Here is a 24658-nt window from a genome sequence, read left to right as displayed (position 1 = left end):
AAAAGAATTTACCGTGTCACCGACAGCAGCAGATCCCAGTGGCATTGAACAGAAAACAGGTAAACTTTCAGCTTCAGCCGGTTTTCATGCAGTTACAGGAAGCAGCAACTGCAGACGGACGAGGGGGAGTTGACGTACAGGTGGAGAGACAGTAACCTTAAGTTACTGTGTATTACATGTTTTTACTTGAATCAATGCTAGCCTCACATCATATTCTATCATCGGCTTAGGGCAACAATGTGATTCTTTTATTATGATATTATATTATGTTATGGTTTTATACTGTAAATCATTTAAGATATGGGTATGTCACTGAATTAGTTGAATACGGAATTGTGACAGATTTCCCTCATACAGCTAAGCAGAGGTTTGTTCTCACGACTCAGTTCAGGGAGGTGTAGGCAAGCTGTGGCTTTTACTCACTCCCCGCCAAACAGGGAGGAGAGGTTTCCAGTGCCATGCACTGTAGTGACTGGACCCACTCGGGATGATAGCCATATTTATGGTCATCTCACCACAGGAGCAGCAGATCCCAGTTTGGAGCTTTGTTGCTCTACGGTATGACTGACTCCATCATTGCAGGTAGAGAAAATATTTTGATGCGACTGTAAAGTCGCAAAGGGGGGAATGTGGTGGAAAACTGCCTTTCCATGAATAGGCCAGTAATTGTGCAAAGATAAGATTTACGCCAATAAGAGATAGTTCCCAAGGGAATACGGAAGGGGAGGATCAGTAATGTCACATTTTAATTTTCTGTGTGTGATGAACGAAGGTCACTAGGTCATGTGTATTGGTAGAAATGCGAAGATGACAAGTACAATTGATACATGTTAGAGAAGTGTGAGACGCCATTGTTTTCTGAGATGAGTCATGTCTGGATTATTACCAAAGTGTTAAGATCAAGCAAGGTGGGGTTTAGCAAATAAGCCCCACATTAGGAGGGGTTGTGAGAGGTATATAATTTAATGTTTTATGATTTTTCATTAGGTTCTTTTTCCCGGGATCAAGGCCTCGGTTTGTTTTGTATTGCTCTTAATGCAGAGTAAACCTATTCACATTGAACTCTACCAGCTTCCAGTGTATTTCTTTGAGTCTTTCTCTAATAGGTTTTGAGTTTAATACTAAGTTGTGGGTGACCTGAAGATTTATTGGCCCATCTGAAGATTTTCCACAACATATAGCGAGCCGTGCCAGGAGAGTGTCGGAGGCTGCTGAGGTCCGGACAGGGCATCTGTTGACCAGAACCAACGGGCCCAGTAAGAGAGGTAAGCAGATTAGTAGTATACCTACACTAGGATGCCACAGGGTTGCTGTGAGAGTCCATTTTCCATATTTAACAGAATTTGCTCCAAGATTTGCAGCACATAATCATTGAAAGCACACTGATACAATGTGTGTTTGCTAATCTGTAGTTCATCAAGAGAACAGTGTGAAAAAGACTCAATAGCAGTGCTAAAAGGACTAGCAGAAGGAGGTCACAAAGTAAGTAACGACAAATTATAGCTTTTGTTGTCAAGATGTAGAATATCTTAGCAGAAGACTAATTGGTGAAGATAGATATATTGCTCCCTGACAAATTGAAGTAATAATTAAAGCACCCAAACCACAAACAGTGACCCAAATGCTTTCCTTTTTGGGCATTGCAGGGTATAGCAGACAGTAGATCTGTGACTATGTATTGAAAACATATGGGAGAAGACAGAAAAGCACAAAGCATGTTTATTTTTTAATATTTGAAGTTTGTTATGGTTTGCTATCACCCACAATTAAATACAACGATCATTCATAGTCCAAAATAATAACAATACATCAACAACAAACTATATGAAAATTATGGACTACCTTTAATTGAAGGTGCCAAAGGTGACCTTGTGTTTTGCTGTGCTCTCTACAAAAGTTTTCATCAAAGACTTGATGTCAAACCTGTTCATAATGTTATGATGGACATGCAGCAACTGTTAAATAATAAGGGTGTCAGTCTTTTTTGCATCATGGTGCTCCTTAACCACGTTAAGTGTGGAGAATGACCTCTCGGAGGTGGCAACAGACGCAGGCAGGCACAGACAAAGTTCCATAGATCTCAACAGTCACATTCACAGCCATTTATTCACCATAGCTTTCTATCATTTTACTCACAGTTATCATCAGTAGCTTTTCAGACAGCCCTTGGCCACCAGTTTACAGCCCGAGAGCAGTTGAACCAACATCTCTGATCACTGAACTGGAGGAAGAGGAGACATGAATTAGGATTAGTTTATCAACAGGACATTTTAAGAGCTGTGATTAATAAAGTTCTGGTGGTTACTGAGCCTTAATCTATTTCATCTCTTACCACCATAAACCTTTTTGAACCAATAGCTAGAGCTTATACAATTCATATTAACCTTTATACCTGAACACATTACTGTGGAGTCTTTTCACAGCTAAAATATTAAATTTCCATACTTATACAGCATTTATGGGTATTAATCTGTACTAACTAGTATATTGTCATGTTCTCACTTTTCCATTATCTTCTATTTTGCCAAGATATAACTCCATAAGACCAAACACATCACAAAATGAACTGAACCCCATACCAGCATTTAACAATAGTCATGGCTTAAGATCCTTTTTCTTGAAATTCACTAGAAATTTGGAATAAAATCCCAGATCACATTAGAAATACTCCCTCCTTTTAACTATTTCAATACAATACTCAGTCTCTTATTCCCCCTTTGCATTTTGAGTAACCTGTCTGTATTAATTAAAATGTTTTAATTTTTCTTGCAATATTCTGCCGATTGTTGTGTACGTAGAATTAACGTAAAGGCAGGAGTATCACTAAAAGTCATTTTAGACATTTTTCTGTAGAGGGTCCTGTCTGATCTTTACAATTCACCCAAACACAGAACCTTCATTAACCTTATTACACCCTGATTTAGCTTCTCTTCACGTTTCTAACATGTTTTCTAAGGTTTCTGATAGACATGCTCCATTCAGAACTTAGTGGCCATATAATCGCCACCTGCATTGCACATATATTTAATCTACCAATCATCACTTGTGAGATTCCTCTGCTTAGATTATTCCACTTCATAAAGGATGTTCCACTGACAACATGAGCAATTATCGTCCAATTTAATCTCACCCCACAATGTAATCTCTGGTTAGAGCTATGCACTTATCTAACGCCTTAAAACTGTACCCTCCAGCTACAGCAGTCAGGATTTAGGCAAGGACATGGTACAATCTCAGCCACTATACTTACACACTGCGCTGCACTATTTGTTGACTTCTTCAAGGCTTTTGATACTGTTAACCACTGCATTTTACTAAACAAGATACGCTGTCTTAGTTTGGATGATTATGCTTAGAAGTGGTTTCATGCATATTTGTCTGACAGAACCCAGATGATCTGTACTGATAATCTAAAAAAAAACCCTCTTTTTTAATAACCATGGGGTGCACCACAAGGTTCTGTGCTTGGCCCATTATTATTTACAGTGTAAATATATTATTACTCCAAGACATACTTTTAAAATAAATTTTTATTCAGATGATGCAATCTTGTATGCACATGGCTCTTCTTCAAGTCAAGCCACATTTAGATTTCAGTCTGCTTTAAACATTTTTCAGACATCATCACAGAACTGCAGAGTTGTGCTGGATGCTGATAAATGGAATATAAATGAATTACAAAGGACATTAAAAATTGAAAGTCTCACCCCAGTGGATGAATTTAAACATTTTTTTCTTTTAAATTTTTAATATTGGACCATTTAATAGATATTGGTCATCATTTCTGATGCTGTTTGTATGTCTTTGTATGTGACTGGCTGTGTTTTGTTGTGTGTCATATCTCTCTTATTATTTCCTCTGATGTACTGAGGTCTCTCTTCCAAAAGAGATCTTGTTCTCAGTGAGACTACCTGATTAAATAAGGGTTATAATGTTAACAAACATAACCATGCAAACTGAAACATTGAGTGTAATAATTTTTGACCACTAGGGGGCAGTGCAACATGCTATAAACACTGACATCACCCTACAAAGATGGTACAGCAAGCACATAGGCAGTCCATGGGCAAACATGTCAACTAACAGTTGCCTACACATCCAGCAGATAGGGAGCAAAATTAACATGAATTTGAAGTTATGTTTGTGTCCACCTGTCCAATGTTCACTCTCCTCTTAGCTCTGTTTTTGGTCTACAGAGCTAAATATCACTATATTCACCAGCAAGTCACTAACTTTGTGTTTGCTTGGCAGGTAGTTTACAGGAGGTTTATTCAATTTTTTTCACTGACCACAGCTGTTTGATGCATCTGAAAATGACACTATTGAGAGATGAGAGACACTGAAGTGCTCTGTAGAGCAGAGAGGAACCGCAGACTTAGGTGATAGTTCAGTGGGTTTGTCACTATGAGAGAGAATATTGATTATAGCAGCTTTAATAATTCTCTTTGAAAACCAAGAACTCTATTTTGGGATCAAAAGGGGCATAAGAGGAATACAAGAATATAAACGCTCGACCTGAACAGTTTCAACTGGCAACAAAGCATTTGCCATTCATTGCAAATTTGAAATGGCTGTAGACTCTTGGTTTTGTTAGATGTTGTTTTGCCCTGAAATGTAGAGGAATTTTCTCAACACATGAAAGAGCATCTAATCCTTCAGTTTATCTTAAAACTCACTAAATCACGACATATGGAGCTACAGTACATGGCTTTAACTGGACACCAATGACACATGAATGTTTTGTAGCAGTATAGTAGAAGTGAGTAACACTGAGAAACATAGACATTTCCACAAATGCTGTCATTATATACATCGTGTGTGTGACTCCTCCCATCCCAATTTCCTACCCATTCCCCAAAACTAGGTGTATCAATCCTTGCTGTTTTGTTTTTGTGTGAAATAGGCTAATAGATAGTTTTAGTTCTAAAATGAAATGTGTGTGTGTGTGTGTGAGAGTCTGTTTAAGGCTACATTTGGGGACAAATTTCAGACTTAGGACCAGTTAATTAGGGACAGCTTGTCCAATTGGGGACAAAAGCCATGTCCCCAGCAAGGAAAAAGCTTATTCAGTGGTTAAGGTTAGTGTAAGGGTAAGGTAAGGGTAAGGATTAGGGTTGGGCAAGTAGTGGTTATGGTTAGGATGAGGGCAAGTCTCCAGGAAATTAATGTAAGTCTATGTAATGTCCCCAAAAGTGACCATGACCTGATATGTATGTGTGTGTGGGTGTGTGTGTGTGGCACACATACACACCCTCAGTTGTACTCGTTCTTGCCCTCTGTGCTGCCGCACTACCCTGCATTATTCTTGACCCTCCCTTCCTTCCTCTTTTGATATGCAAACAGAGAACGCCCATGGTGGGTTTCAGAGGCCAAAGCAAAGGAATCGCCTGATCATCAGCTTCAGACACATATAAGCAGAACTCACACACCCATAAAAACCTGAAGTATCCAGTGTTTTCTCAGAAGTCTCAGACCGTGTCACTGCCAGCATCAGACAGCCAGCGACTGGTGTTTGAGAGAGACGTCATATATCAGCAGCCAGTATTTGGAGCCAGGGAAACTGATGAAGGATGTGTACTTCTGGATGGCCAATCACACTTCTGCTGTTTTGCCTGTTTGACTCAGGTGAGTGACATGACAGCTAGATGAGTGCTCTGGGCAGATACGCTGAGACTCAACACTAACAAACAAATCTGCTTGATGTGGAAACAGTCTCCTAGAAATAACATTCATATACTTCTTATACTACATACTACTTACTACTGGTTATCTAAAGTAGTAAAATGGTATAAGTTTGTGGTCACACTTTTGTCCATCACAGTAAAATGATTATTTTTTTATTTTATAGTCCTTTGTCACAGGTTATGTGTGTCAATAAGTTGTGAGCAGGTCATCCAAAGACTGATTTTTACTTCTTGCATGTTTCAATTAAGAAATAAAACTAACCCACTTTAGGAACCATGAATGTTCTCAAAAGTAAATACAGCACATAAAGGCATTTAATTAATATGTGTGTGTCGTAACTGATAAATAATAACATGGCTGAATCAGAAAAAAAATGGGGCTCATGAAAGTTCGATTTAGATTCATGTGACATCATCATGACATTTAACTTTGATTTTTAACAGATTCATTGTGGTTTGTGTCACCTGCTGTATTAAGCTGTACAGACATAACCTGGCAGTTTGTCTTACATTATATTTACATTTATTCAATTATCCAAAGCAATGAGGCTTTAATTAACATATAAGTGACTAGAAGATTACTTATTTGAAATATTTTTTTTAATTCAATTTATTTTAGAGAGAAAGAGCTAGAGAAGGATTGATGGATAGAGAAAGAGTGTATTAGGTCTTAAAGGATATGGCTGGTGATTTTCTATATTTTTCCTCTTGTCACCAAATCTCATGTGCAGAGCCGAACCAACAATGAATTGATTCTACTTACAAGTATTGTATGTGTATCCAAAGTCTGATATATCTTATTCCTCTGTGCTGTAGACCTCCGTTGTTGTCCAAAAACTATTTAAAACATGTTAGTGAGCCACAATGCTGCACTGAGTGACACGTTCCTTCACCATGAAGATTATGGTTGCGTTAGTTTGTTTAGAAACGGCTCCAAAGACTAATAACAGTGATCATGCTTTCAGTTTCTGGAGAGTAGTTCTTTGTGCTACATTGTAAATTTCTCAGAGAACTTCAGTACAAAGTCAAGAAGTTGTGATATGTAGCACAACAAGCTAGTGAAGCTCTGTAAACGGAACCGCTTTCTCGCACATGTGCAGGGGCGTCTGCCTTACATGGAACTACTCTCCGGAGTCTGAAAACATGATTGCTGTTATTAGTCTTCGGAGCCAAATTAACGTGACCGTAATCTTTGTGGCGAAGGAATAATTTGGACACACACATAATATTTATCAATTCATTGTCAGGAATTGTAGACAATTAGAAAAATGTAAAAAATCGCCAGCCTTTTCCTTTAATGAACTGTGATTTTGCAGAGAAGAATGTGGGAAACATAATGATACATTCTGCCATTCAGCTGATATGCCGAGACAACACACACAGACACATGTGGACACACACACACTAACGAGCTACTGAGAGTGAGATCATCTGATAGGCAGGAGAACAACCTCAGGATTCAGTGGAACAATAGTCATAGAAAAGAGGAGCGAGTTCTTTTGACTTGGGCAGGGTGTCCTTCCTTCCTCAGAGGAACACACTGGGTGTATTCAGTGCGCTATGAAACAATGGTTCACAATAGATCAGCTAAAAACAGTATTATTTCACAAGATAGCAAAATCCAATTGACCCCTGCCTGTATTATGTAAGGACAGAGAAAATGACTCATTAGTTCATACAGCACCAAGATAAACAAATAAAGAGATAAATCATTGTATTTGAGTTACTGAATGTTTTTTTCTTTCCAAGTACAAAACCAAAAGCACAATAACAAAATTATACCCACATATAACTAGTAAAGCTAGAAACTAAGTACCTTGAGAATAAAGCAAATACCTTGTTTTGTTCATTTTTAACTAAATTAAAACATAAATGTACAGATTAAATTATTATTTTATAATTCTCTTTTTTGTGCTTCTTTTTAATAGCATTGTCTCATATGACGCTGGTTTAAACCTGAAGTGCAGGTCTTTTACATAAAAATAAACGTTCGTTACATTCAAGCCCTTGCCAAACGAGTTCACACAATCACAGCCACGTAAATCTCTCTGTATATCACAGTATAAAGAGTTTTTAATCTGGTGTTGGGTTTGACATTCCCGCGCTGGCCAGTTGAATTCATACTACACATGCTTTATGGGCAGAGTATGTGCACTAGAGACTTCCACCAGTTGGGCAGCTAACTTCCAGTTAGCCCTCTTCTAACTTGAAGGAGCATAACATAATTTAATTGTGCGGCTCTTCTAGACTTTCCAGATGTTATCGGACCGACCTGATCAAACGCTGATAATGAAATGAATCATTTCGTGGGGGTTGTGTGATGCTCAAAACAATTGATCCACCGATTTACAGCCAAAACAATAGTGACGGAGTAGGCTACAGTGGAGCCTATGACGTAAGCATGTGTTGACTGTGTTTTTGTAATTACTCTCACTGCCAGAAGGGGGAGACAAAAGTCCTGCACTGCAGCTTTAATGAATAAATCTAACCAGTTTTAAAATTATGCTGCATTTGGACTCCTGTAAAATCACTGACATCAGACCCATACATAGCATATTAATTAATATAATAGAATTGAATCGAAACAATTTAAGATTACAAATACTTTAATATGTACTAGCATACGTTTACCTTTGTGGATTTAGTTCAGCTCTTTTGATTTCCAATAGGGAATATAAAAGAGTTTCAGTTTAAAAAACAAAATGTATGGCTTTTTTATTTTATCATCATATGTGAACTTTTAATCTAAATTAGTTTGTCAGCTTTTTTAATATTAGCATTGCTTGCAATCCTGGAAGGCACAGACAAAAAAAAAACAGCTTCACGATTTACAATGTGTGTATGTAATTATTTAAAATGTACATAATCAAATCAATTTCTGAAGAATGTTTTTGGTCAAAGGGTTTCAGTGTTTATATTTAAAAGATGAAATAGAAGAAAATGTTTTGTTAGAAAATGTGTATTCTTTGAGAAAAATAACGTTTAGTGTCCGTTCTGATCATTATTGTAGTGAAACTCATCTAATGCACAATGATTTCCAGGGACCCTTAAGACCTATTCAGATATATTTGTTTATATGTTTACGTATATAGCATACGTGACTCATTGTGTCTTTTTTCCTCTCCTGCTCCTTGACCACACCTATGACCTCAGCTACCTCATCCTCTGTTTCCATGTACACACCCGCTCCACCTCTTCCATCGCAAATTTTACCTCCCTCTCCCTTTCCAGCAATTATATCATCTCTAAAGTCTCCTTCTCAGAGTACACCACCCGCCTTCCCTCCCTCCAGCAGCAACTCTCCAGAGACAACAGAAAGCAGCAGCTGCTCTCTGACGATATCACCCTCCACCCGTGTGGTCAGGTATGGCAGGAATACTGTAGTTGGAAGGACGTGCTTATTCTTATTATTCCCTCCAAAAAAATGTGATCACTTCAACCGAAGAGTGATGTTAAATTATCCAGTAATTCAAAAGACAAAAGATTAAAGGAATGTCTCAGAAAATAAACAGAATTTGGTGAAACTGGAATATATTTTTTGTGCTTTCTTGTTCTGTCAGTCACCTCATGACGCCTTAGATTTGTATTGTGATCCACTATGAGGGTCTTGACCTCAGGTTGGGAATCACCGCTCCAATGTTGAGCAGTGGGGAAAGGATATCTGAAGTTGCTCAGACATGTTACTTTGAGAACACTGGACTCATTGGCCCATGTTGAGAAGCTACTAGAATATACTTCAGGTTGACCATTTTCCAGCCCCATTTTACCACCTCTCTTCTACTCTGAGAGCTATCTGTGCCTGTTTAGCAGCATATACCAGCTTAAACTAGTGACAAAAAAGAAGGGGAGCCATTAGATGTAGAAAAATTGTATTTGTGCAATTTGTGCACAAATACACTAAAAGGCAAGACAAACAAACAAACAAAAAAAAGGCTACTCTGGTTGAAACCCATCTGATACTCATCCTTCGGTGCTTTTCTCACTTGTCTGCATTGAATGACTTCCATCCTTTTTTCTTTGTGTTACCACCAACCCATTTGGGAAGCTTGTTTTTCTGCTGTGTCTGTGTAAATGACAACTAACGGTGTGTAAACTCTCCTTTCATAGGTTTGGAGATCCGGTCACAGCTAACTGCTCTGTATCAGGAAATGCTATTAGTTTTCTGTCATGGCAACTACCACTGGTAGGTATTAGTGCTCTTCGATATAAGACTTCACACTGGTGGTTTTGAATGAAATGTCACTTTTAGGTGAATTGCTAACTTTGGTGATCCGCTGCCATCATCAGGTCAAACTTTTAACTTGTATTTTACTTACCTACATAACATAATACTTTGCATTAGGACCTAATACCTGCAAAACTAATGACATTCCCATAAGCCTCAGCTGCACTTTGTGTTTAGTGCTACTAGCAAATGTTAGCATGCTAACACACTAAACTAAGATGGAAAACATGATAAACATCAATTTGTCATTGTGAGCATTAGCATGTTGACATTAGCACCCCTGTGCCTGAGGACAGCCTCACAGAGCCGCTAGCATGGCTAGTGTGTTTCAGGAACATACTAATTCAATCCCACTTTAACTTTTCAAGCCAAAGTTATCTGTGGTCAGGTACTGTACTACATTATATTGAGGAGTTTATAATGTTCTCCCATATTTACATATATGAGGGAGATTTAAAAAATAGCTGTAGTGGCGTTTGCAGTGTTGTTTGGGTGTGTGATGTTGTGAAGCCAGAAACAAAAAGAGAAAGCAAACCAAAAGGGTAGTTGGTGGTGATAATGGTGAGAGAAGGAGAGAATAAGAAATCAGCTTAAAGTAGCCTGGGACCAATCAGCCCAGGTATGAGGCATTATGCTGCAGTTATTCCCCTGACATCACTTTTTAACACATGGGGTACCCCTTTAGTGTGTGACAACGCGTTGGTTAAGGTCTGGTTAGGTTTAGGCACAAAAACCACTCAGTTAGGGAAAGATCATGGTTTGCACCAAGCTTCAATATGTGAAGAGTTGGGAGTGAGAACGGGCTGAAATAGCATTCACGTCAACCTCCAAGTTGTAATTACTGACTGGGAGACATCGTGGCTGCGACACTATAGCTTCAGAAATTACCAAGATTAAGCAACATCTCTTTAAAAGTGTCAACAAAAACTTGACATTGTAAACTTAGACATAGATTTGTTGCAGGACTGTTTTGTATTGGATTGCATAATATTGTATAGGTATACATAAACTAGTACCACCCATATACTATCAATTTATTGCAGTCACCAGTTAAATAGCATTTTGAAATTGTGACCTTTTGCAACTCCAGGAACAACCTTTGGTCACTATGAAAACATTTCTGGTTTGGAGTGTGAACAGCACTACTGACTGGAACATCGAGCCTATGTGCTGTGCAATGTCTGAAATGGGACCGGGGTGCCACCTTAATCTCTCTGTGATAGTCTACAGTGAGTTGAAAACTTTTTTTGTTTTGCTGACATGTTAGAAAATGCATCAATCTATTTCTTTATGGTTTATTTGTTGTCCTGTCCACAGAGCCTCCGGACAGTGTGTCCATCAGTATTGCAAATCATATTGGGCCAATGATTGAGGGTCATCAGTACACTCTGGAGTGTATAGTTCTGGATGTTGCTCCTGTTGGAAACGCCACTGTGACCTTCTACAGAGGACAGACAGAACTGGGCAGACTACAGTCCAACAACCCAGAGAAAAAACCAGTGACTGAGATCTTCACTCTGGACATTATCCCCAGTAAAGACGATGATGGAGTCCAGTATTGGTGTGAAGCTAAGCTAGACCTGGGAGCTGAAGGACCACAGCCTCCTCCAGTGGTGACGTCACAAAACATCACTGCAGAGGTCCACTGTGAGTGAAACAATAACATGCTCTTACATTTATTATGTTTAAATGGGACATATTATGCACATTTACAGGTCTATTTTTAATCTGGGGCTCCACTGGAATATATTTGTATGATATAGGGGAGAACGGGGTGACATGAGCCACTTTTTACATTTGATGATTTTACTGCAAAATGAAAGTGTATTTGTTTCAAATAATGGTTAATATATATACCTCAGGTTGTTGTGTACTCATGGAAATTAAAACAAGTTATCTAATTATTATGGTTTTAGAACAATGACCCATCAAAAAAGTTAGTCCTATGGCACAACTTACCCCAAGGTAGGGGTAAAATGAGCATGGGGATGGGGTAAATTGAGCGCTCAATGAGTAAGTAGTGTTACCATTAAATACTGATATAAAAATTACACAAAATCAAACAAATTTTTAACTTTATTAATGCCATCAATTGAACAAAGGCAAAAACTCATACTTTCCAGTAAAATCATATGTTTGTGTCTTGTTGTTCAACATGTCACCTAAACACTTTCAGTAAAGATTAAACTGTGAGATTTGTGTGTTAGCCACAGAAATAATATGTGTGTAAATGTGCTTTTGTGTATACAGACAGGTGACAAATTAAAGGAAAAAACTGGTCCAGGTCTGAACGCTTGACCCCTACAGTGAGGGGATCTGGTGGCTCTGTTATGCTGTAGTGGGCATTTTGCTGGCATGGTTTGGGTCCACTTGTACCCCCAGAGGGAAGGATCACTGCTAATCAATGCAAAGTTGTCCTGAGTGATCACCTTTATCCTATGATCAAACATTTCTACCTTGATGGGAGTTGTTTCTTCCAGGATGACTGTAGTGGAAATTTAAGATGAATTCACAGAGAGCAAGTTGTCTCTCAGAGTTTTATTGCAATATCCAGAATACGTATTTGCAAGTCCAGATCTCCCAGTTTGCTAGGTTGAAGAGATATTGAATGAAGCTCAGGGTTAGTACTTGCATATACAGCCACATGCATCACAATCATCCCATATTCATCACCCTAACAGTTATTTTTAATTAATTCACCGTATCTCAAGGGAGTTTCTTTCGGGCTCTGCTTAGAATTAAGAGTTCAAGGCCAAATCCTTATCTGCCTTTCCTCCCTGGACATTCCCCCTAAAGTTACAGTGACCGAGTCCCATACCTCATCTTTGATAGTACCTGTTAGGAACATTTTTATACGGGAAGCAGATCATAAAGTCTGTGTATATGTTTCCATTTCAATGACAATGCCTGTATTCACAGGGCACGAGGGGTCACTGAATGGTTTGATGAGTATGAAAATGATGTGAATCATATTCTATGGCCTTCACAGTCACCAGATCTCAACCTATTTGAACACCTATGGGAGATTTTGAACCAATGTGTTGGACAGCGTTCTCCACCACCACCATCAAAACACCAAATGAGGGAATATCTTTTGGATTAATGGTGTTCTTCCCTCCAGTAGAGTTCAGAGACTTGTAGAATCAATGCCAAGGTGTATTGATGTTGTTCTGGTGGCTCAACACCTTACTAAGACACTTTATGTCTTATATCTTTTCCTTTAATTTGCCCGTCTGTATGTGCAGCATGTTTGTGTGTGGCTTAAACTTAACATCAATCAACAATTAGGTATTTATTCATCAACATTGTAGCACTTGTAACACTGATCAAACATTAACATGAACAGGGTCTCTAGTCTCTAGAATATCAGAAAATATTTTGGGGGGTAAATTGAGCCATTGACTCAACTTGCCCCAATGTCACTGGCACGTTTTACCCCACAACCTCCATTTTGACAAAACTGTTTCACACAGTGGTTCAGATCCACAGTTATGCTCAGTTTAGGACCTTGTTTTGTAGCTTACACTGACTTAAATTAACATGTAATAATGTCCAAAACTTATCTTTTTTTAATTAAGATACAAGACTGATGATTTTAGTAACATGATGAATTCACTTGGCATGACAAAAATCTTTTTTTTTGCTCTGTTTTGCTGACCTCTCTCTCCATGTGCTTGAGTCCAAGATGGATTGAGTAACGTGAATTATACTTTCTTAATTTGTGATCACATCATTACTTTTGTTTATGGTTACCAAGATAAAGGGGGTGGCTCTATTTACCCAGTTCTCCCCTACAGTTAAAAACTCCTTATTTAAGCCATACTGAGCCTTTATGCAGCCCCTCAGCTCAGCCTCTGTCTGAAGGAGGCTGGTTTAGCTCCTGTCTGTTTAACGCCCCCACTCCTGAGGAGCCCACTATGTTCTGATTGGCCAGCTCTTGGAAGCTGCCCCTCAACAGACTTCCAGTGGTTCTGCAGCAAACTATAGTAGTAGGATTTAAGCACTTTTTCTTCTTCTTTACTCAAAATGTCAACTTCTTAAACACATCTGTACACGTTCGAGCCAGAATTCGATCCGAAATATGTGAGTGGACAATGCAAACAACACATGGAGAAACCTTAGCAACAACCTTAGCAACAACGGCTATGGTACAAACAGTTGTTTATGGGCATCATTGGCAAGGTAGGAAAAAATGTTGCCAAGAAGGTGTTCAGAGCAGGTTGAAGCCCTGGCTTTTGACTTTCAGGGAGCATTTCCACATACGTTAACCTCAAGTTTCGGAACTTTGACCATTAAGCATAGATAACCAACATCATAACAGTATATAAATAACAGAAAATCACAAAAAGCATAATATGTCCCCTTTAAAGGCTAACATTTTTACTTAAGAATTATTATTTTTCAGTCTCTCTCTCTCCTGGACGTATTAAAACATACCAACCTTTCTTCTTCATTAACTGTCTCTTTTTCCTCTCTCTCAGTTGTTCCAGAGCCCCTTTGTCTTCCAAAATTGCAGGTGCAAGAGGGGGAGAGCCTCAGCTGTGAGGTGAGAGGAAACCCTAAACCATCAGTCACTTGGTTCAAAGATGGGCAGGTAGTGTCCCTGCCCACTCACTCAAGCAGACAGCATGCTGGGAATTACACCGTCATGATAGAAGGACTTATTGGACAGAGAAACTTTACATTGGAGGTGGAGGTCCTCACTGGCAGTGGTAGGTTTATATCTGTATTATTATAAAATGAATGTTGTTGGATTTCCACAATGAATTTCATTTTTCATATTGATAATTTTTGATTACAAATGTCTAAACTTGTCATCTTTTAGTGAATCTTCCTTTCCAAGCTTGAGAGAAATGTTGCTGTTTTTTTTATCTGATGTTTCAAGATCCAGTATTGATGAAATTCATTTGTCTCCTCTTTTTCTAGGAACTGCAAACTGCTTTAATAGGCATTTCCTGTTGGCTGTCCTGCTTATTCAGATATTAACTTGCTGTAAAACCTGAAAAATGATTTGTGATTCTTCTCTCGTTGCTGTTTGGATGAACTGTTCCACCTCCTGTGAGGAATGTTTGTCAGGGAAGACTTTTTGCTTTGTGTCTCTCTTCTTGTGTCTAAATGGATCATTTATGCATTATTGTCATTTTGTACATCCTCACTCAACAAAACAATGCAATCTCCACAGAATTATTATTATTAAGCCTTTATTTAACCAGATGACTCCCATTGAGATTACAATATCTCTTTTTTTGAGGGAAGATGAAAAGGCAGATAAAGTACAAGTACATAAAGTTCCATTTTCGAGAGCTTTTGCCCAGGTACATTTTCTTATATACACTATACTGTTGAAATTGTGTCTCCATATAATCTGCTCAAAAGGTAAAAAATCACCAGACTGAAAGCTGCTCTAGAAAGAATTTTACCTGCTGGTCATGTACAATCCAGTAATCCGCATTCCTCATCCTTTTTTTTTTTTTTAAGAATATCTATGAACTGTTTGAACCTTTTGCCCAACAATCGAGGTTAGTTTTCTTTTCTGTGTGAATGTGTTCAACTTTCTGTAATGTCTGCAGAGTGTGCCGTCTACACTTTTAACAATGCAAAGCACTACAAGTCTTGTTCCACTTAGGTTACGTGCTGTCTCCTGTACATAAAATGTCAAACTATCATGTGTCCAAAAGAAATACTTTCTTGCTTAAGACTTTAAACTGCCTTGAAATGTTTTGTACATTTACAGATATGTTCAATATAAACCTCAATCATGTTAAAGTGGCAAATAATTTGATTTGATTTGATTTGAAACCAGTAACTGGTAACAAAGGATGTGACTGAAACCCCCAAATATGCTGGCCAGAGGACACATCCTTGCATTAGCATGTAGCACTTTACTAACAGACTAAAAGGTTTTCAATACTAATTGATGTGTGTGTAACCAACTCCTTAAACTTTTGTTTGACTTTGACTGCACATCACTTTCAATAAATGTACAATACATCAATACTAAAACTTAATGTTCAAATTTGCTAGTGTTGTCCGTTACAGTAAGACAAGTACGCAAAAACAAATTGTTATGCAACATATAATCTTTATTATTTATCAGTTTAAAGTAAATCATTCAAATTTCAAACAAAGCCTTTCAAATACAGAGTCAGAGTTAAAGGGTCATTATCACAGGTGAGTCTTTGAGTACATGTTTCTCATAGGGTTTGGTCAGAAACAGATGAGAGTGATTTGAGGACGTCAACTTCCAGTTCACATCTCTCTTTCACTTTTCCACTGGTAAAAGTGTTACTTCTCCTTTGTCTGAGCTCCCAACATAGGATTAAAGATGACAGACAGACAGAGCACATTTCAACACATTTTCAGCTAAAGACCAACGCTGATGACTGTAGACAAAACATCTGAATAATAATTCATCAACTTTAGCCAGGTAGCTCTTTACCACTGTTGATTTTTTGATAATGTAACTACCACAAGTGTTGGTTAGAATCTTGTCATCTGTCCAGTCCACCTCCAAGGAAACTGCTACAGTCTAGAAAGAGAAGATAAATGTTTTGTTTTGTTTTTCAAATCCCCCACAAGATTACTTTTTTCCTGTTAGTTTGACAAGAGTATTGTCATGGTCACAAGTTGTCATTACCCAGCAAACATTGGTCAGACGGTGATGTGTTCCTGGCCAAAAGTGGTCCTGGTTGGACGGCAAAAAATGCAACATCCACATAGAAACATTAATGTGCATGTATTCGTGTCAGGTAACATTGCGGATGTCGGCACAACTTTCATTTTTGAACCATATGGGACGTCTTGAAGGGACGTTCTAATAACAGTCACTCAACATCTCAATGTTTGCTGGGTAGTGATTGATTGGCTTTCAAATGTCAAGAAGCTGAGTCTTATTCAATATGAAGTAGAGAAGGATTTCTGAGACAACTTCACCCACCTTCAAGGTGCATGGAGAAGAAAAAAAAAAGTCTGAAGAGGTTAAAACTCCACCAATATGTTTAAAATTGTGTTCTTTATATTGCAAGTGTTGCTGGAGTCTTATCCGATATGTGCCTGTCAGAGGGCAGATGCAGATGTAGAGATAGGACTGCACAAGAATGGCGTGCTGCTGAGAGCAAGGAACCTTCTTTTTGAGACTGATTTACACTGAATGAAGTTTTTTTTGGTTCAGTTTCTGTCTGCATCTATTTGTTAATCTAATTGAACTGAAACAAATACTGAGCTCAGTGCACAGTTGGTGACACAAAAGGACCAGAAAGCGAGTCAAGCTTTCTGGGGTTCAGGTTAGGCCTGGATCCTTTTCTTGTTAGCGGCAACCGAAAGGATTCTGTATATGTTGTGACCTGTTAGTAGCCAGTACAGCCATAAGGCTCAGTAGTAATTAAATATCCTGACAAATCATTTTACCAGTGCTACCTGTGCCATGACCTCATCCTGGCTGTATTATTCAATATCTTACAGCTGTGTTATTAGAATTGAACATATCAGAATCTACAATTAATCTTTCAGCACTTGACAACTTCAGCTTTTCATTTATCTGACTATATTCTTATTTTGAGGGCTGAAATAAAAAACATGCACTTACAGTAATGTTCAAATCCTCCAATTAAGTAACTAAACAAAATGAGTGAAAACCAAAAACATATTTTAAGATTGTAAGTTGGAAAAACAGAAAAAAATAGCATTCACTGCTGCATATTGCGCTATTCATACATGCTTTGGTTGTTGTGTTTTGTTATTTTAATAAGTAGTGATTGTAACTTAGTTATTTGGTTGTGTTTTCTTTCAAAAAAAATGTTTTCTGTTAAGATCATCCTAAGTTTTGCTAAAAAAAAAAAAAAAAAAAAAAAAGAACAAACAGAAAAACAGAGACTTACTGCGTGCAAATCTGCGTTGGGAGTTGTCATAGTATGATAACGTCATCGTCATCAGAGATGTGCACCTGGCCAGCATCCCCGTGCCTGGTGAAATCCGGCAGCAGCCGAGGCAAAACAACATGACACACTCCGCTCACTGGGAAGCCGACCGGGCTGGACTGAGGAGGTGGAGGAGGAAAAGGAGGACTTTTGGTGTCCACACTGAAGCTCCACTGCTGAACTGAACGTTTGTATTTTGCAACCGCTGCTGCCAGGAGCTCCTGGGAGACTGAGAGAGGTTGCTCTCGAGCCAGTGCTTGATCAGCAAGGACATCCAGAAATGAATGAACCGGAGCAGAAGAAGTGACATTGACCAGAGGTTTGTTTGTCTCCACAGGTGTAGAAGCACCAGCATCCAATACCACACCTCCTCCTGTTTTACTTTTCACGTTTTTCAAGGAAGCAATTTCCTTCTTCGCAGCACCAAGTGACTTTGAACTAGAGATGTTTGAGCCTTCGATAAAGACGTCGTCTGTTTCTTGGGGGAGTTCTCCTTTCAGTGGTGGAGTTCCCTGGAAAATGCTGCAGCTATCTGATGTGGTTGGAGCCCCAATGATAGATGACTGCTTCTTCTCAGTCCTGGCCTTCTTTACTCTGAACGCACATTAGACAAAGTTACAATGACAGTCGTTGATAATCTGTCAAAACAACTGCGGGGTGAATTTGTATTTGGACATCTTCACAAAATTTGATCTCAACTCATGATGTACTCACGGTAACCCAGTGAAGAGGCTTAACATTTTCTTGCTTTCCCTCATCAGCACCCTGAAAAAACGTATTGAATAAGGGCAATCAGATAAAGAAGTACTTTTAAAGAAGTATGAAATCAGGTTTTTGTGTTGTGCATACCTAGACTGCATCCACCCTTTTGGCCAAAGCGGTTTCACCTCATTGTCTAGCAGCATCTTCAGATACTCCTCCATCTCCTGGCTCCCTTTCCTTTCCCTTTTATATCTATCCATTTTTGCCCTTAACACTTGGCCCAAGCACTCCCTGCATGACAAAAAAAACCCCAAAATTTACACAATGAAAGAATGAAAATTGGCTGATAAAGCAACTTAACTCCAAGTTCCACAAATGCTTTTTCTCAAAGATCAGTGAAGTATGAAACTGTTTAATAATCTATAGATATTTTATATATCCGACCTGATCTCCTCGTTCCATTTGAACAACTTCTTAGGACCTCCTCTCTTTCCACCTTTCTCCTCCACGTTGTCCTCTGGGCCATCATTCACCTTCTGTGTGCCATATGTCCCCTCCTCTGTTTCCCTGCCATGAAACACAAGTTAACAATGGAAAAGAGAAAAAGTATTTCCAATCAGGCCAAATTTGTTCTGTTTATTCAATAACAAATGATCCACAAACATCTTCAGCTATTACCCATCCAAAAATCTTGGTGCGTTCAAGGCATATGAGTAATACTTTTAATAATATTGATTCCACGTACAGGTGCTGGTTGCACAAAAAAAAAAAAAAAAAAGCGAAATTTTCCGTCCAGTGAATTCCTGAGATGCCAAAACAAATCTGAATGTATTGAGAACGAGAAGCGACCATATCCTAATCCTCAAGGTAGTTATAGATTTTAAAAAAGGTATCACTACCTTAAAATCTTTACCTAATTCTTTTTACTCGAGTTTACGCCTGTCGTATGAAATGTGCTATATAAATAGGGTTGATTGAGCTTCCTGTAATTTTCATATAGTCACTGCCTTCATTGCACCAAGTTTCTTAGATCTCATTTCCAGTTGTTTCTGATCACTTTATCATCATGTGTTTATCACTCAGTCAGTATAAAAATATACTTCCAACATTTAGAGCCAAAAGCAAACTTACAGAAAACTGCAACAAAAACTTTTGACCAAAGAGGAAAAATATATTTTCTCTTACACTTACACACACACAGTTGTGTTTCCATCACTTCAGAGGACATTACGCTGACTTAGATTCATTTCCTGGAGACCTATCCTAACCTTAACCACCACATGCCTAACCCTAAACCTTAACCTAACCTTAAAATAACCCTAAACTAACCTTTACTTTAAACCAAGTCCTCAGCCCAAAATTAATGATTTACATTAAGAGGACTTGCTTTTTGTCCCCATAAGGGAGGAGAGTCCCCACAACGTGTGGAATACCTGGACACCCCCCCCCCCCCCCCCCCCCCCCCCCCACCACCACCACACACACACACACACACACACTTACTTTGGAGTCTTGACTTGTTCATATGCTTTACAGTTTTCATAGAAACTCGTAATCTGCTCGGGCATAGCTCTGCCAATGGCCTCCTTAAGTTTCTGCATGGGATCCTCCACATTAGGGGGATCCTCCTGGTCAGTGTCAGTTATAATAAAAAAACAATCACTCGTATGCAAATGCAGTTGCACGTTTCATTTTACTATAAAAATGTCCAACATCAACAAACCTCAAACAATTAAAATACTCACCGCGTGTGTGAGCAACAGTTTCTTTACACGTTTGAGGAGCGTCTCTCTGCTGCAGGGTAGGAAAGAAGACAGGTGTGTGTACACCTTGGAGCGCAACTGGCCACCCTGCTCCCGACACTGAAACTCAATTCTGAATCAGGACAAAGTCAAAAAGCTGAATTATGCCCTAAAATTAATAAATGCACTTTCTTCCAGAGAGTCACATAATAAGATCAATTCCACTCTCATGACTGTTTGGTAAATATGAAACTAGAACCAGGAGATGGTTAGCTTAGCTTAGCATAAAGACTGGAAACAGAGGGAAACTGCTAGCCTGGCTCTTATCCCTCTAGTTTCATACATACAAAAACTGAGGTGTAAAAACGACAACTTATGGTATTAAAAGCAGTTATGTGACTATTTCTCAGCCATGCACAGCACCCCTCTTTTTTTATTATTTTTTTTTAATACATGAAAAGTAAAAAGGCTTAGAGTGTGCTGCTGGCTTAGGACAATAGGTGCCAAACTAAAAAGGTGTATTCGCTATGTCTGTGTTGTTGGATAACTCACTCTAGCAGGATTGAGTTGATTTCTGGAGTGAAGAACTTGAGTTTCGACTCTCCCTCAGAGGTTTTGGCAGCCTGAAAGTTAAACGTATGTCATCTGTGCATCCATCCTGCACTAGTCCATTTAATTCAAAATTGTCAACACATGCACATAGAGACATCTCCACTTCAGCAAATAACATAATTGACCTTACCAGCATGAGTTTTCTAATGCGGTCTTCCAGCTGTGGTTGAAGTCCCTCTGGCAGGGGGGCACACTGATGAGGCGAAGTAGAACTGGCTTCCGATATGAGCTGGATTTGTTCTGGAGGAGGTTTCAGCTGGGAATTAGTCTTTCTATATGGAGGCTGAGCATCAGAGGAAACACTGGACTGAGTCTGATAATCAGTTTTGGGCTGGTGAAGCTGCGTCTCTGTGGCTGGAAACAATTTCAGTGACGAAGTCTCTTCAGTGACATCTAATAAAGAGTCCAAATCAATGTCGAAATCCACTGTGCTGGCTGCTTGGATGAGTGCGTGGTCATTGGTAGAGCCAATTAAACTCAGGAGAGGGTCGGTCAATCCTGAGCCCCCACCGCCGCCTGCATCTGCCGGAAACAGAGGGATTTTGGGTGCACCCATGATTGTAGCCGCCTTCTGATTTGCTTTTTCCATCTTCTGTCGCTCCCGCTCCTTTTCTTTTTGAAACTTTTTCAGCATGCTGGTGACGCTCAATGTACCAACAGCCTTTTTCTTCTTTTTCTTCTTCTTATCACTCAGTACAATTTCAGATAAAGTGCTGCAAGATAAATAAAAAAAAAAAAGAAAAACATGTCACGAGAGATTTTTTTTTAGTCTTAAAATGTCACAAGAGATTCTAGCATCAGTGTCAAACTGGCTCTAAACAAGAGGTAAAACTCCAGTCAGTCTCACCTTGACTTAGCATCCACATTGTTTTTCGTCTCTCCATCTTCTCTGCACAGTTTCTTCTTTTCTTTATCCTGTACTCCATTAAGTTTGCGTTTCTGGAAAAAAAAAAAATCAACGTTTAAGGTTGTTACATCTTATCAGTTATGGTCAAATCACACTACAAGTTTTTTTAGGGATAGGATACAAGGTGCATAAACAGTTTGGCCATTCAAATGTGCAAGTTTCAGTTATGAAACAGCAAGGACAAATGTGTTACTAAACTAAGATCTCAACACACACATCTGAGAAAATATTTCGAGATGCTTCATATAATGTATATCACTTACTTTTGAGGGCTGAAGTGTTTTCTCTTCTGTTGTGAAGTCCTCAGTCTCAGTGTCTGAAGCCTGGCGGAACTGCAGCACGCCCGAATTCACGTAGAATCCACCAAACTTGGTGGTGATGGAGGCCGGCACAAACTCGTCATACTACAGAGACCAGCCAGAGGTGGTAATAATTGTAATTTAATTCAAATAGATTTTATTAATTAGAGAAAGAAGATTAAAATAAAGCCACAGAACGGGTCTAGGCACATTCTAGCTCCAATTTGTGCCTCTCGTGTCTTAGCATTACATTACAGTCACACTGGTAACCATCTGTTTCTCAGAAAGATTTAAAAAGAGGACATTTCCAGGTCTACATTTTTATTCTGGGGCTCTACTGGAATATCGTTGCACTATTTAATCCTTGGTCCTTCATGCAGGCCCTTAGTTCAGCCTCTGTCTGAAACAGGCGTGTTAGCTCCTGCCTCTTTAAGGCCCCCCTCCCGAGGAGCACACTGTAATCTCTTCGGTTGCCTCCTGGAAGCTGCTTCTTGAATGACTTCCACTGGCTCCGGGGGCGACGTGGACAAACTATAGTAGTAGGATTTCACTTCTTTTTCTCACTCTTTACTTATAATATGAACTTCTCAAATACATCTGAACATGTTTGAGCCTGAATCTGATCCGAAATATGCGATTAGACAACTAGAACAACCCGTGGAACAACATTAGCAACAAAGACTACAGAACCAGCGGCTATTTGTGGGCATGTACGAACAATCTGATGTCAGTTTGATGGGGAAGTGGAGGGTAACTTTGCAAACGGAGCGTTCTTAGTGTTAAAGGAAAATGTAAATTCATAAAAGTTTGTCTTAAATATTGTACAAGGGAAATCAAAACATGTAACGTAACGCTGGACTCACAGCCTCAGAGTTGTCGATGAAAGAATCCTCATCATCATAACCATATCCGATATCGATCAAGTCCTGAATGCGGTCCTTCTTTTTCTTAGGTTTGTCACCCTGCAATGAGGATATAAACAATTTATTGTATTATGACATTGATTTGATGGAAGAATTTTTCTCTAAGAAATAGTGTACAAGAACTAAAAATATAGTTAATTCAGGTTTGCAGAGAGCTACTTGCATATTTCTCCTCCAACTTCCTTGCCAGAGCAGCCATCTCTTCATTCTCTTGCTTTTCTTCCATTTCAAATCTGCTCAGTGGGACGTCATCTTTTACCACGTGGCTGATCTACAAAGTCCAAAATCTCATATCGATTATACACAAAAATAACAGTTCTGTGTCCTATAATCACAAATTTATCTTGGTACTACTTTTTTTAAAAAGATGCTTATGAATTTCATGGATCAGTTATCAAAGGACTGACAAAGACGACGAACTGTATACACCCATCAGTGATTCAGGATCCCACATCGTCCTGGTTCGCTTGTTTTTCAGAGGACACTGAAGCATTCGGAGGAAACGGACACTGAAACCTGACATCTTTAGTCTTGTTTGCATCACATCTAAATAAAATAATGGATGACACAGAGGGCTCTTACTTAACCGCCCTGTTAACATTGAACTTTCTGATTGTACTTTTACTTCACGTAAGGTCATTCTGGCCTCATGATATCTTCACTGACAAATTCAATGTACTGTTATCATGAGGAAATTCCTTTCATCACATCAGTGACGTGATATAGAAACCCTTCATGTATCAACTTGTAATATGTAGAGTAACATTATTAATTGCAAAAAGATTTCCTATATTCTCATGCTTAAAAATTCTTAACGTCTTCCTTGTGGCCATGTGGAGGGGGAAAAAGGTACTTTTACTCCCTTTTTCTACTCACGTTTACTCCCATAAAAATCGCTTAAGATAAATAAAAACATACCCAAACAGCAACATTACAGGGACATGAACAAACTAGTAAACAACAGGGTTGCAACTGCATTAGGGGAAGATACGGACATATTTTTTTAAATTTTAATCAGTAAGCTGATTGATAAACTCAAATACTGTAATGACAAATGACTTTTAACGCTTGTGCCTTAAAACATTGCTAATTTAATGTTACATATGGTGAAAAAAGGAGAAAAGTTCATCTTAAATAATATTTTAATGGTTTGGGAAGCTGTTTGATTTAAAAAAAAAAATTAAAAAATGATAAAAGTTCCGCCATGAGCCCTTTCAACACATTTTTTATACAACGAAGTTACAAGTAAAAACGTGGATATTTGTTTTTAAGCTCTCTGGCTGCAGGAGTATAATTTCAAAGTTGAGACCATCTTTGAGCATCAGAGAAAACCTGTTTTCCCCACCTTGTTGTCAACGAGTTGACTGTAGCTGAACTCTGGAAAGTCCCGATCATCAGGCTCAAATAACTTGAGGACGAGCCGGACTGTGTCGGTGTCAGCTGGTCCGTCTGAACCGTTTTCTTTTCCCTGCATGACGCATGATGGAGACTTTTGGGCCGAACCTGGTTTGTCAGAGGATGAAGGTACATCACAGGTCAAAGTGGTGAATTGAACTCTGCGAGATTCAGCCATTACAACCGATAAAACGAGACGACTCCGCGGTTTGGTTTGGACAAGACGTGAAGGGTTTAATTAAGTGGAAATAAG

The 24658-nt window shown here is 38.8% G+C and overlaps 2 protein-coding genes across 3 annotated transcripts; one reads left to right on the top strand and one right to left on the bottom strand.

The window, feature by feature from the left end:
* Nucleotides 1–1053: 1053 nt before the first annotated feature.
* Nucleotides 1054–15917, top strand: LOC137180088 (vascular cell adhesion protein 1-like). Its single transcript, XM_067585302.1, has 8 exons — nt 1054–1265; nt 5344–5625; nt 8838–9048; nt 9792–9867; nt 11000–11138; nt 11227–11556; nt 14391–14621; nt 14836–15917. Exons 2-8 carry the CDS (start codon nt 5571–5573, stop codon nt 14910–14912), a joined length of 1119 nt encoding a protein of 372 aa, XP_067441403.1. The 5' UTR covers nt 1054–1265; nt 5344–5570; the 3' UTR covers nt 14913–15917.
* Nucleotides 15918–15971: 54 nt separating this feature from the next.
* LOC137180087 (ubinuclein-1-like) lies at nt 15972–24658 on the bottom strand. 2 transcript variants are annotated; one of them, XR_010927912.1, is made up of 15 exons: nt 24356–24658; nt 23174–23281; nt 22951–23049; nt 22052–22192; nt 21729–21820; nt 21012–21594; nt 20822–20892; nt 20273–20402; nt 20031–20155; nt 18972–19094; nt 18675–18818; nt 18540–18590; nt 17787–18419; nt 16378–16438; nt 15972–16209 (listed from the first exon to the last, which is right to left on the bottom strand). XR_010927912.1 is itself a non-coding variant. In XM_067585301.1 (14 exons), exons 1-13 carry the CDS (start codon nt 24581–24583, stop codon nt 17813–17815), a joined length of 2502 nt encoding a protein of 833 aa, XP_067441402.1. In that variant the 5' UTR covers nt 24584–24658; the 3' UTR covers nt 15972–16438; nt 17787–17812. The 2 variants fall into 2 exon arrangements, 1 of the variants encoding a protein (XP_067441402.1); XM_067585301.1 differs by having other exon boundaries at nt 15972–16438.

Source organism: Thunnus thynnus, chromosome 3 (genome assembly GCF_963924715.1).
Source record: "Thunnus thynnus chromosome 3, fThuThy2.1, whole genome shotgun sequence".
Taxonomy (NCBI): domain Eukaryota; kingdom Metazoa; phylum Chordata; class Actinopteri; order Scombriformes; family Scombridae; genus Thunnus; species Thunnus thynnus.
Note: the sequence above shows the minus strand (reverse complement) of the source record. Positions and strands in the feature narration are given on the sequence as shown.